The sequence below is a fragment of the Littorina saxatilis genome, linkage group LG4, assembly GCF_037325665.1.
Source record: "Littorina saxatilis isolate snail1 linkage group LG4, US_GU_Lsax_2.0, whole genome shotgun sequence".
NCBI lineage: Eukaryota > Metazoa > Mollusca > Gastropoda > Littorinimorpha > Littorinidae > Littorina > Littorina saxatilis.
This window is the reverse complement of record NC_090248.1, coordinates 50,213,864-50,228,588: the sequence shown is the minus strand read 5'-3', so window position 1 is coordinate 50,228,588 and position 14,725 is coordinate 50,213,864. Positions and strand designations below refer to the sequence as shown.

Here is a 14,725-nt window from a genome sequence, read left to right as displayed (position 1 = left end):
GTGTGTGCGTGCGTGCGTGTGTGTTTTGTCATGATTGTCGACTTCGTAAAATAATTCATTTCCAGGTAATTGGAAGGTGGAAGACCTTTGAAGACAAGAGGTTATTTATTCTTGTGACAGAAGATATAATTGTCCTGAATATAAGAGGCAAATCTACGGTCACGTGTGCGAAAAAATATACCCCTATTGTTCTGTTAGACTGAATATCGTTGGAAGAGTGAGATAGAGAAGGACACACACACATGCACATAGACCGAGATATGGACAGAAACACTGCATTACATACGACAAATTAATTGTACCGACCGTCAGAAATTCAGCCAAATTCAGCCATTCACGTAAAACTCCCGCTCCCCCTCTCTCTCTCTCTCTCTCTCTCTCTCTCTCTCTCTCTCTCTCTCTCTTTCTCTCTCTCTCTCTCTCTCTCTCTCTCTCTCTCTCTCTCTCTCCAACAAAATAAACAGGTATTTTGTTTTCGTTTTTTATTACTTTCAAATAGTGTTTGCAGTGCATGCAACAAAAAATCAACAGCAATGGAATTTACAATGAGAATGTACAACTAAATAAGATGTAGATCACAAAGTCAGACTAACATACTGTCTGTAATTAAAGTTGTCACATTTCTCAATATCACATTTCATCTTGTAACCGGTTGTAATATTTCTCAGTCGAAAATCCCCAACATCCCTTTTCTAAAACGATAAATGACAAATACAGCAACACCCCCACTACACATTTCACTAGTGTTCAAATCTAAAGAAGAATGATAATTTTTAAATTGTGTACAAATACTTTTAAATAAAAACCATACCCCTTAAATTTGTGAAAAACAAAAATGAGATGTAAAACGAGATAGAAAAACTGTCAAACAGTTTTGATTGCAGTCAGACACCATGGTAATATTTTCACATCAGTCTGGTGTTTTACAGCAATCAATGTTACTATCTGTTCTGAGCGTTCTGATACAGTGCTTTGTGCTGAACTTTTTGTTCAGGCTTGTGCTGATGGTGTGTGTGTCTGCGTGTCTGTCTGTGTGTCTGTGTGAGTGTGCATCGCATGCAGCAGAAGTGACAAGAAAAATGTCATAACATGGGAGAGTATTACACTGAGACCACAGACTGTTTCACACTTTGCTCTTGTCCGCCTCTGTGTTGAGTGAGAAGTTACGATACATTCCACAAGTCCCCAAGTGCTGCAACAAAAAATGAAAGTAAATAATAAAGGATACCATCCTAAAGAAGGCAGTTTGTCGCTGCCGAAATATTGATAAAGAATTAAGTACTAATCTGGTTACTAGGCTACTGTGTCCTCTTTTTGAGTAAATCGGTCTCTCAAATGGCTAAACCTCCAACTCATGATTATGACAGAAAGCCATGCATGGTCACAAACACCAGAATGAAACAGAACCATTTTGTCCAACTAGAGCCTGAGAAGGTCACTGCATGGGGCCTGAATTCCTTTGGAGCAGTTATGTTTGGGTTGAGAAGGTCTCATTTTCATAAATCAAAATGTACCTGTAACAAGAGGTAATTTAGTAAGGTAGTAATCTAGCTGCAATTTTGTCCCAAAATTGTCCTTATATAACAGGTACCACTGTACATGGAAGTTCCTCCTTCAGATTTTCCTGGACTTCATTTCATCACTGAGCAGGGGTAAGAGTTATAAACATTTATTATGACATGTATTCCCCTCCATTTTCTTTCAAACCCTGTTCGTTCCGTGTTGCGTCTGCTTTTTGTTGTCTTTTGTGTTCTTTTCCTGAAGAAGCTTCCAGAGAGGAAACAACAGGCAGCAGAGGTGAAAATAAATTGCTCACCTCGCTGAATTTCTGTGACCTGGCATGGAACTGGGTGGGCATGGTGTGAACGGAGGGAACATTGGCTCCGTACCCAGCGGAGGTCGTCCTGTACATCGGGTGCTGATTCTTTCCGCCGTAGCCCTGGAAAAAGTCTGCCACACACAAAAAGACAAAGAGGTTTAAATTTGAGTGACCCTATAATCTCTGTCTGTCTGTCTGTCCCTGGAAAAAGTCTGCCACACACAAAAAGACAAAGAGGTTTAAATTTGAGTGACCCTATAATCTCTGTCTGTCTGTCTGTCCCTGGAAAAAGTCTGCCACACACAAAAAGACAAAGAGGTTTAAATTTGAGTGACCCTATAATCTCTGTCTGTCTGTCTGTCCCTGGAAAAAGTCTGCCACACACAAAAAGACAAAGAGGTTTAAATTTGAGTGACCCTATAATCTCTGTCTGTCTGTCTGTCTCTCTCTCTCTGTCTCTCTGTCCCTGGAAAAAGTCTGCCACACACAAAAAGACAAAGAGGTTTAAATTTGAGTGACCCTATAATCTCTGTCTGTCTGTCTGTCTGTCTGTCTCTCTCTGTCTCTCTCTCTCTCTCTCTCTCTCTCTCTCTCTCTCTCATCAGTCAATCTGCAGTGCTGAGGATCCACACAGGAATTGGTACATTCCATTTTTTAGATAGTTCCAAGACCTCTTGCACAGTAATCTTGACACAGAAAGCTGTATTTGTTTTTCTCCCTCTGCTTTAAAAAAAAGTTATCCCATGATTTGGAAAGGGTACATGTGATAACTCTTCGAGGGCAACTCCAGATCAAAAATCAACAGATGCATTTCATTAGGTCAACATTTCAGGTTTTAATTTTATTGTTATCATATGATCAGTGGGCAGTGTTGGCGCAGAAACGCATGGTGTACATGCAAGCATGAAGGAGACAACAATAAGACAAATACAATTTTGGATCACACACACAGGCACTCACTCACACAAACACACACACACAAACACACACACACAGTTAATCTACACTCGCACCAAAACACACAAGCACACCCTCCACATATACACACACACACAGACATGCTGTCGCACAAGTATAGATGTAGAATAATTCATCAACACCAAAAATCTGCCATTGCAGACAACAAATGTCTGCATGAGAAAGGCAGCAGAAAAACATTTCCTTTAAGCCTGAATAAACAAAGAAAAGAAAGAAAAAAGAAATTAGCTCATCCCATTGCTCGAACTTAATTGCAGCTCAAAAAGTGAAAAATCCCAACAACAAAATGAAACCTAAAGAACCCAAGTTCTAGAATGGAAGGTCAGCAGACCTGATGACCAACTAACATCAAAGCAAAACTGAAAATGCAAAAACAAGAAAAGCTTCATGTTGAGTAACAACCACAAAAAACACACACACAAAAACATTCTGTGCTGAGAACAACCAAAACTGTCTGATCCAGAAAAAATACAAAACACGTGCAGAATGCGACTGTTTTGCACAGACAAAGGCACCTGACTGAGCTGAGGCAGCAGTCATACTCGCTTGTGGAAGCTGGACACCAGGTGGGTAACCACACGAATATACCACATTTCCCAGGCTGCAGTCAACAAGTGGTTTTGCCCCATCTATAGGAGTCAGGGGCACAGCTATCAGATCAGATAAAAAGACCAAAAGAATGAAGAAAACTTAACCCAACCATCAACCCAAGCCTCGAAGAACATTTCCACAATACAGTCGCTGAATAAAGCTCAACCTTTTAATGAAATGTTCCATTATTTTGAATTCCAAGCAAAATGAATTCAATTTCTGCTAACAGATGCAAGAATGTTCATGGTTTTACAATTAACTGATCAGCATTTGATACTCTATATTTTGTAACTGAAGTAACATGCAGCTCCGTGGACTAAAGGAAACAATGCAAAATTCTCTAACATATAGCTCCAAGTTTAAACTGCTCTCCACTTAAAACAATACAAGGAATTTGACTTAAAAAAGTAATTGTACATTCTGTACTATAAATGCCATTCTGGCCTAATTCTGTATACATACTGCAATGTCACAAGCCAAACAAAAAAAGGCAGTACATGTATTTCACAAATTCTGTAAATTTCAAAACCCTTAACAATGTTGCGAATTATCAAAGTGAAGATACCAACAAGAAACTCAATCTGAACACTCAACAAAATCCAAACCAAGATCGAAGAAAGTCAAGTGGAATGCAAAAGAACTTGAATGGAAGTCAAATGAGCTGCCAAAATCAGTAAGGCTGAAATGCCAGAAACAAGTGGAGAAGTCAGCCCATGAACCTGGGAAGCTTCCTGTCCAGGTACCACATGGCTGAAAATGTACGGATCTGGCAGGCTGGCCGCCAGCCGGAAAACCTGGGTAGTTTGTTGTTGGCATGGCAACACTAGTCCGAAAAGGTGCCTCTTCTAGAGGTGGTTCCCTCGCCCATCTATCCACTGGGAAGCCTGGCGCCTTGACGACATAACTAGCCCCTCCTGATCCAGTATTAGTGAGAAGAAAAGAGAAAAATAGGAACAACAGAGAGGAAAAAGAATAAACCATGGGAAGGAAATAAAGAGCAACATAATTATGAGCACAGGGGGGGGAATGACAACGAAAAAGAAAGACAGAAAGAAACAAGCTGACCAACAGAAGAAGAAAGAGATGGAGTCGATCAGCAAGACTTTTCCCAAATGTTAAACAAGATCGTGTGTTTGTTTTTGTGTTTTAAGGGGGAGCAGGGATGGGGGGAGGGAGAGCAGAAACAAACAGACGTGAAGAGCAATTAAACAGCATTTCTTCAGTTAACATTGGTGCTTTTATTTACACGCCCATTTCTTTCAGTGAAGGTTGTTCTCTTTTACCTTGCAAACAAACCATAAACACACTATTTCATTTTCTCAATTTTTTCTTCCTCCAAAACCTTTGCCAAAGACTGTACCGGGACTATGCAGTGGGTTTTTTTCCCCAGTCAACAACATCAATTTTTCAGTTTACCTCCAAACCAGTTCTGATGTTGTTCTCCAAGATTATATTTTTCAGCAGCACCATGGCCTTGGTTTTAAAATGCTGTGCATTAAAGGTCCTTGTTTACATTTTTTATACCGAAATCGCCATTTGACCATTAAAATGCAGAGTCTATTATCTACAATTATCAACAATACACTCCCTTTCGATCAGGAAAGACGAAGCCAGTGTAGCCGTTTGAAAATTCATTGTAGTATTCCAGCGTAGTACTCATAGTAGGATATCCTTATTTGGAAAATGCCAAGCACAAAACTCCTCTCAAATCCCGTGCATTTCGTGCGTTTAAAAAAAAGCGTGGACAGCGCTCCAGTGTCAAACTGTTGCTGCACTTGTTTGGGCGTGGCTATAAGCATAGTCACATGAATTTGATTGGTCAGTATTTTTAGGCAAAGCACATGTTCTCAGCAAATAGAAAACAAAATATTGGAAGCGTGAGTCACGCTACCCAAAAATAAAATCTTTTTTTACATATATTTTTTTTTCTAAAACTTTTTTCCCCATGGTTTATTCATCATCTGACATAACTTTTTAGCGAAATAATCTAACCATAAGATTATTGAAAAAAAGCAAAAATGTAGACGACCACCTTTAAGGTTGACAGTAAAAATTAAGTAAAACTTAATTTACTTTCTGTAAACAAAGACACAGAAAACAAGGGATATAAAACTGTCACCTTGAGTAGAAAAAAGATGTCATTTTAACTAAATGCTCAGAGAATACAAGTTAAACACAGCCAAACTCTCTCTCAACCCCCCGCCTACCACACACACACACATCATCCATCTCCCACCCCCCACCAGCCAACGAAGTTAGCGGATCATGAAAAATGCGAGCTTCAGCGAGCTTTTTCATGACCGCGAACTGAGACCATTATTTTTAATAATCACTGAGACGAGGTGTGTAACCTCTTTATTCCTCCTTTCTTCAGTTATTCAAAGAAAACAGGAGTTTTTGTGCGAAAGTTTGATCGAATCCGAATCACTCAACCAGTCAACCTGCGCAGGCGATCGACTAATGCGCGGTTGTATAGTTCCGTGCAAATCATTCCATTCTGTTTACACTTCTTGTCAGTTTCCCTGTTTTGGACTAAAATCAAGTACACAGATATGCTGTTATTCTGCTGTGGCGGTAAAGGCAGATATTGTGTGTTCTTTTTATGTTTTAGTATCGCTTAAGATAATGTTCTTTCGTCAAATGGGACTAGCAGACGAACATTTGCACCCGTGTTCCAACGTTAATTACTGTATGAAGTTCAGTTTTCTGGGGAAAATAGTGTATGAAACCGCTTTATGTTGTTTAAATTGATGAGATGTGTGCATTTGGTTGCGTGTGATCTGTTTATAAAATGAAATATTGTTAAAAAAAACTGACCGTCGGATTGCAGTCAGTGTTGTCGAAGAAACTGCGTTAAAAGAAGGGGAACTACTCTTGTCGCTAGAGTATGAGTTACTTGCCTTGGGAATTTGCTTGTGATGAACGGTTTGTGCACGGCAGATCTAGATTCAGAAAACAACCGAACTCATGGATTTTATATGGAGATTCATGTGTTCAGGCCTGTAGTTGTTAATTTAAATGCGGTATGTTTGTATCGTTTGCTCCAGAAATGTATACTTCGTACATTAGAGCGTTCGGAACTTTTCAGTCGCAAAAGTAGTACCGAAACAGAACAGCTTCTCAACCCATTGCACTATCGAGGATTCAGGCTGTTGCTGGCTCGTTATTTGTTTGGTTGCTGGGTCATTATCGAAAAATAACTAGCTCTACAAGTTTACAGAGGTAAAGAAGCAGAGGGGGGAATAAGTGCATGTACATGCATGCATGTCAAAGAAAGCCTGTGAGGTCTTTTTACATTTAGTCTAGTCAAGTTTTGACTAAATGTTTTAACATAGAGGGGGAATTGAGACGAGGGTCGTGGTGTATGTGTGTGTCTGTGCGTGTGTGTGTGTAGAGCGATTCAGACTAAACTACTGGACCGATCTTTATGAAATTTTACATGAGAGTTCCTGGGTATGAAATCCCCAGAATTTTTTTTCGTTTTTTTCGATAAATGTCTTTTATTCCCCCCTCTGCTTCTTTACCTCTGTAAACTTGTAGGGGTAGTTATTTTTCGATAATGACCCAGCAACCAAACAAATAACGACCCAGCAACAGCCTGAATCCTCGATAGTGCAATGGGTTGAGAAGCTGTTCCGTTTCGGTACTACTTTTTGCGACTGAAAAGTTCCGAACGCTCTAACGTACGAAGTATACATCTCTGGAGCAAACAATACAAACATACCGCATTTAAATTAACAACTACAGGCCTGAACACATGAATCTTCATATAAAATCCATGAGTTCGGTTGTTTTCTGAATCTAGATTTGCCGTGCTCAAACGTTCATCACAAGTAACTAAAGCAATTTCCCGCAAGGCAAGTAACTCATACTTTGTCTAGCGACAAGAGTAGTTCCCCTTCTTTTCACTCAGTTTCTTCGACAACAGACTGCAATCCGACGGTCAGTTTTCAACAATATTTCATTTAATAAACAGATCACACGCAACCAAATGCACACATCTCATCAATTTAAACAACATAAAGCGGTTTCATACACTATTTTCCCCAGAAAACTGAACTTCATACAGTTTTTAACGTTGGAACACGGGTGCAAAAGTTCGTCTGCTAGTCCCATTTGACGAAAGAACATTATCCTAAGCCGATACCAAAACATATACAGAACACACAATATCTGCCTTTGCCGCCACAGCAGAATAACAGCATATCTGTGTACTTGATTTTAGTCCAAAATAGGAAAACTGACAAGAAGTGTTAACAGAATGGAATGATTTGCACGGAACTATACACTGAACCGCGCATTAATCGATCGCCTGCGCAGGTTGACTAGTTGAGTGAATAGGATTTGATCAAACTTTCGCAAAAATCTCCTCTTTTCTTTGAATAACTGAAGAAAGGAGGAATACAGAGGTTACACACCTCGTCTCAGTGATTATAAAAGTTAATGGTCTCAGTTCGCGGTCATGAAAAAGCTTGCTAAAGCTCGCATTTTTCATGATCCGCTAACTTCGACCATTATTTTTCATAATCACTGACACTCGGCATGTAACCTCTACTTATGACGTCATATCCGGCTTTTTGTACAAGTTGAGGCGGCACTGTCACACCTTCATTTTTCAATCAAATTGATTGAAATTTTGGCCAAGCAATCTTCGACAAAGGCCGGACTTCGGTATTGCATTTCAGCATGGAGGCTTAAAAATTAATTAATGACTTTGTTTCCGAAATCGTTTTAAAAACAATTTCATCTTATTCCTTGTCGGTTCCTGATTCCAAAAACATATAGATATGATATGTTTGGATTAAAAACACGCTCAGAAAGTTAAAACGAAGAGAGGTACAGTAAAGCGTGCTATGCAGCACAGCGTTGAACAGGCTCGTCACTTTCACTGGCTTTTGCACTAGCGGCAGACTACGGTCATTGTGAAAAAATGCAGTGCGTTCAGTTTCATTCTGTGACTTCCACAACTTGACTAAATGTAGTAATTTTGCCTTACGCGACTTGTTCTTTATTCAACATGCACAAAGAAGACCGAAGTAATTTAACATCCATGTATATATATATATACATGTACTTGATCAAACAGACCTGGGTTGTCGAATCGTGCAGGTATATCCTGAGTACGGTAGTACTGGTGAGTCTGGGCACCCTTTGGAACACCCCCAGGTCCCATTTCTACTGATGCTGTCTGCAAACACAAAATACATTTGCATGTAAAGTAGCTGTTGTATGTAGACCTTTTTGGTATCTGGGCAGCTCTCGCCAGATATCTGCGAGACACGCGCTTTGTTATGCTTTGAACGTCAGGAGAACTTCGATCCTCGGCTTTCCCAGCTAGCTGTACCACATGCTTAGCGATGTTTTGAGGTTTACGAGAGCGTGCGAGAGCTTGGAATACCGATAGGGTCTATTCACTGGTACTTTTTATACATTCTGAAGGTACGACGTTCTTTAATCTGCAAAGCAACATGTAGACAGACCATGCAACCATTTCCAATCTATTATATCAGACAAGAAAAATGTTCATTCAAAATGAACAGCGTCGATGCAATGTCCACCAAAGATTTATTTTGGGAAGTGTTAAAGGTTAGGGTCAAAAGTTAATGAATTGCATGTTGTGCTGGATATATAAATTGTTTATTTCAGTCAATGCTTGATTCATAAGTACATTTTTCAGCATGGTGCATCTACAGGAGGGTGCTCCAACAATGATGCATAGTGCCAACATTTAGCGCAAACTTTTCACAACCGTGCATTATTACCACAAAGCGCATACAGCGATTATATAGTAGCAAGTTGCACTAAACATTTGAACAAAATGCATTTTGTTCAAATGTTAACAGCACAGCACCAAGTTTTGCATAAGTGCACAACAGCACTGACCATTTCACAAAAGTGCATAACAGCTGTGACAATTTTACAAAAGTGCATTGACCATTTCAGGCAGATGGCTAACATGCAGATTTCGCTTTTGTCTGTCTTTCTTTGAAAAGTAGGCATGTTCAAGATCGATGAAGTCATGAGCAATTGGGTTAGATGACAGAAAAGATTCAAAAACGTCAGATTCAGTTAGATGACAGAAAAGATTCAAAAACGTCAGATTCGGTGTTTTGGGCACTGTTGAACAGGAACATTCTCTCCTGTTCAACAAATGTGGGTTCAATTCAAAAGCAACATTGTCACAGATAGGCTAGAGTTACATTTCTGTAAAGTTTCAAAAACATCTTCCATGTTTTGGTTACTGTTGAACAGAGGCATATTTTCCTGTTCAAAAAAGTCTGACACAAATTGTCGTAGTTGTGGGTTAAGGTTCGATCTATACTGTCCTTCAAACGAGTCGTAGAACCGTCATTGTCACAGATAGTGTTACATTTCTGTTTTACATTCAAACGAGTCGTAGAAGTAGTAGTACATTTGCGTTTGGTTGTTTTTTCTTTTAGATTCCTGTCACTCATACTAGCAGTATTGATTGAGGTACATAAATCTGTTGATGTACAGGGATGACTTGTTTGTAATGAATCCTTGTTTCCTCCACATTGAGTTTGCATTGCAGTTGGACAGAAATGAACAGGTGTTAATTGATAAACACATTGATAATGGCTTTTGAGAAAATCAATCAATTCTGCAAAGGAATTAACTTGATGACATCAAAACTGCAGCGCCATTTGAAGAATGGTTACCATTTCTGTTTCTTTGATGGGAATCAAACAAATAAAAACATTGACTATCCAAGTTACCATGAATGGCAATAGTTGACTCCTGAAAAGTAGCAAGGATATAATTTGAGACGATAAACGCCTGATGCAATCCCTCCTCAAGGTCAGTCAACTCAAAACCTTCATCATTCGCAACATCAGTAGGCAACACAGCGGGATTCGTATGTCCAGAAATCATGTCGAAAAAATATTACATTTCAAAAGCATGTCCAACCACAGTTGTTGGCAAGTGTTCGTGTCCGAAGTAGCCTTCAGTGTGTGTATATGTATTCATGTGACAGAGAACGTGACCTCATTGTTCAATCCTCTCTCTCTCTTCTTTCTCATTCGAACGCACACACGCAAGAACGTAGCCTACGCACGCATGCACGCGCACGCACACACACACACACACACACACACACACACCGCTGACGCACACGGCAAACCACGCACACACACACTGACTGTCGGCAAGCATCTCTTTTTGTTTTCTTTACCTTTGTTTATTGTGTTTTCGATATTTGTGTTTATTTTTTGCTTGACTTATCTGTTTTATTTTAATGTTTGCTATCCACATCGTGTGATAAATGTTTCTTCTCAGTCTCCGAGTCAGTTTAGTTTCTGCACGCCGCTTTGGTACTCCTTGTTTTTCTAACTGGTGTATTGTGCGCGACTGATTTGCGGATTTATTTTTATTCCTTTCATATGCAGTTGAAGTGTTGTGGGTGTTATTGTCTGTATATGCTATGTTGCGTCTGTGTATGCCTACAAGAATTTTGGGTGTAATGTGCCTGTGGTCTGCTCGCAGTCGAGCACAGAAAACATGGCGGCGCCCTGTGGCAAATTCGTGGAAAGTCTTTCCCGACCGCAGATACCAGCGTCGTCCGCGACGCTGGAATAAGTCCAGAGGGAGAAAAAGAAGACTCACACACAGAGGTATAACAAAGGTACAGTGAAACCCGGCTATATTGAAGTGGCACGGGACCCGGGAAGACCTTCAATATAGCCGGAACTTCAATATAGGCAATTCTCGGTTATATTGAATTTCCCTCCTTGTTCACTATATGTTCTTATTTACGTGTCCACACATTGCGTTTGATGTGAGATATATTTCCATTAATCTTTCACCTGTTGGCTGTTGTTCTTCGAGCCTCCTTGCTTTTTTCTGCACACACACACGGACACACACACGCACGCCCCCCTCCCTTACACACACAAACACACATTCCATATTCCTCAGCTACTTCCTTTCTTTTATTGCAGCCAGTTTCCAGCTTCTGAATAAGCTCGATTTTTCTTTTAATTGTTAGACTCACCCTTTTTACATTTAGTCAAATTTTGACTAAATGTTTTAACATAGAGGGGGAATCGAGACGAGGGTCGTGGTGTATTTATGTGTGTGTGTGTGTGTGTGTGTGTGTGTGAGTGTGTGTGTGTGTGTGTGTGTCTGTCTGTCTGTCTGTCTGTCTGTCTGTCTGTGCGTGTGTGTGTGTAGAGCGATTCAGAGTGAACTACTGGACCGATCTTTATGAAATTTGACATGAGAGTTCCTGGGTATGATATCCCCGGAAATTTTTTTCATTTTTTGGATCAATGTCTTTGATGACGTCATATCCGGCTTTTTGTAAAAGTTGAGGCGGCACTGTCACACCCTCATTTTTCAATCAAATTGATTGAAATTTTGGTCAAGCAATCTTCGACAAAGGCTGGACTTTGGTATTGCATTTCAGCTTGGAGGCTTAAAAATTAATTAATGACTTTGGTCATTAAAAATTCGAAAATTGTAATTAAAATTATGTTTTTATAAAATGATCCAAATTTACGTTTATCTTAGTCTTCATCATTTTCTGATTCCAAAAACATATAAATATGTTATATTCAGATTAAAAACAAGCTCTAAAAATAAAAAATATAAAAATTATGATTAAAATTAAATTTCCGAAATCGATTTAAAAACAATTTCATCTTATTCCTTGTCGGTTCCTGATTCCAAAAACATATAAATATGATATGTTTGGATTAAAAACACGCTCAGAAAGTTAAAGCGAAGAGAGGTACAGAAAAGCGTGCTTTGCAGCACAGCCCAACCACTACCGCGCTAAACAGGCTCGTTAATTTCACTGCCTTTTGTACGAGCGGCGGACTACGGTCATTGTGAAAAAAATGCAGTGCGTTCAGTTTCATTCTGTGAGTTCGACAGCTTGACGAAATGTTAATTTGCTTTACGTGACTTGTTTGTTTTGCAGCCATCTTTGCTAGTGTACAAAGGGAAACTACTCGCATGAACAAGAGAAATTAAGTCGGGGAGATCTACGCACCACAAGACTACATGGCGTAGCTGTCAGAGGCCCGCGGCATTGTTAGACTGTAATTGTTATCAGAGACCTCCTGACTCGAAAGTTGATGCTGATCTGGCCTCTCCCCTTCCTCAACTGATTGCGCTGACAGAGGCGTGTCATATCATTCGGCGCCCGCGCAGTCATTGTTCTTAAAAAAATCTTTGGAGCAAACATTTAATATAGCCAGGTAAAAACGTCCCGTGGGCTGAATTTTTGTTTCAATATAGCCGGGATTTCAATATAGCCGACTTCAATGTAGCCAACATTTTTTAACAAAGAAAAAGTAGAGCTTCAGCCGGGACCTGAAAAATTCTTCAATATAGCCGGGATTTCAATATAGCCTACTTCAATATAGCCGGGTTTCACTGTACTGACTGTTTAAAATTGGCACTAATGCCGAAAACCTCAAATACAGCAACTGAAATGAAAAGTGTGTGGACTTCCCTGTTAGCATCATACCTAATAATGCTATCATGCTAGCACTGCCCAAACCCCATATATACGAGCACAGGCGGAAGGTATCGTTCACTGGACCACCACTATGATAGTCTTACTAGGGACATCCAGATTCAACCTTCGTCAGACCAACATTCGTCGGTGGTGGGGATTTCCTCTCTTATTTTTAACTTTGTGCCTCAATGCGCATGCGCTTGGTTTTTGGCGCTCACCACTGCTTGCCGAAGATCGGGATCTGCGTGGTGAAAAAGGCATGTTTGACGAACCTCAATCAGCAATCTTCGTGAGTACTTTTAGTCCTTTTCATAATGTTAAAAATATGTTTTATGTGCGCAGTGTTAAAGTTTAATATCTTTACGACGCTTCTGTGGACTGTGCATCTGTAAACTGTTCATTTTGGAGGCGTAGTGCATGAACACGGATACCCACACACAACTCAGAACTTGAGTCAACGAGCGACATATCCTGCCAATTATCTCCCTTGATCTCTCTTCCACAAGACACTTGTTTCCACTAGACCTATTTGTTTTAGAGTTGGGAGATTTTACAGGAATGAATCTAAAAATCTAAAAAAAAATCAGTGTTGCTTGTGTACCCAGCATATTCAGATGTCTGGAATATTCCGATAAAAAAGACTCGTCATATATAACACTACTCGTCATCACTGTTTCGAAAAACAGACGAACGCACGAAGAACTTCGCGTAGATCAGGGGCCAGTTTTATAAGATAGCAGTGAACCGACTGACAGTCGATCGACTGCCCAGTCGATGGACTGTGGTTGATCGCCGGGTCACCGAAAAGCGCGTTTCATGAGCGAATCACCGTCACCCGCGGACAACCGCAGTCGACCGACTGTACAGTAATCCGAATGGCCAAGTCGAGGGCTAAATTTAGCAACATTACCACTTCCGTTTGCTCATTCGCACGTGGAAATGGCCGATTTCGAAGAAAAAACAAGTCTCGGCCCGCTCAAAATAACAATGACCGAGACTTTCAGTAATTCCTTCGCGTGACGTCGAACCCTCTTACGCCATAATGTGACGTCTTCAAGACATAACCCTGACTTGTCTCCTGGATTACTGCGTCATGATAGATACATTTCGAAGAACAATCACAAGGTTTGGCTCACAATCCAAACAAGTGCGAGCATTCTGCCATTGACTGTGCGAATAATTACATTTATTTTCGGTTTACAGCAGTAAGCCGAATACAGTGTTGGGGGAAGAGCATCACCGTGTTTGGCCAACTTCCAGTGAGACGACCCGCAGTCGGCCGACTGAAATTTTGTTCGTGAAACCCGATAACGTCGGATTACTGTGGTTCTCTCGGACAACTGCAGTTGGTCGACTGTGTTTCTGGCTTATGAAACTGGCCCCTGGACCGAAATTAGAAAGTGGTGACCGTGACGGGATGTGACGTCACCACTTCAACAAACTCGCGAACATCGGAACTCACGAACTTTTGACGAAGGCAAATCTGGATGTCTCTACTATGATAGTGGTGGTCCAGTGAACGATACCTTCCGGCTTCCGCCTGTTACGAGCTGGACCTGTACGTTCTCGATCGGTGTTTGCTTCAAGCCTTCAGTATTTTTCTCTCTTCTGCGTCGAAGAAACAGAACCAAACATGCCACAAATAACAAAAGCCATTATCTTTACAACAGAAATGTCTATTCCTCATCCCCGCCCTCAAAATTAAATGTCTAATAGCCGCTGGTAAACACCGTCTCACCTGTTCCATTATGTCGGTATGTTGAACCACAAACGGAAGTGTGGACGTTGCTATGGAGATTTCAATCTTCATATTAATTGCTCAAATAAAAAACATTTTATTGAGCAAAGCT

At 40.3% G+C, this 14,725-nt stretch overlaps 1 protein-coding gene across 1 annotated transcript; it reads right to left on the bottom strand.

Annotated features, from left to right (window-relative positions):
• Window positions 1-467: 467 nt before the first annotated feature.
• On the bottom strand, window positions 468-14,685 carry LOC138965002 (piercer of microtubule wall 1 protein-like). Its single transcript, XM_070337124.1, has 4 exons — window positions 14,614-14,685; window positions 8,477-8,576; window positions 1,817-1,950; window positions 468-1,192 (listed from the first exon to the last, which is right to left on the bottom strand). Exons 1-4 carry the CDS (start codon window positions 14,683-14,685, stop codon window positions 1,124-1,126), a joined length of 375 nt encoding a protein of 124 aa, XP_070193225.1. The 3' UTR covers window positions 468-1,123.
• Between the last annotated feature and the right edge of the window lie 40 nt (window positions 14,686-14,725).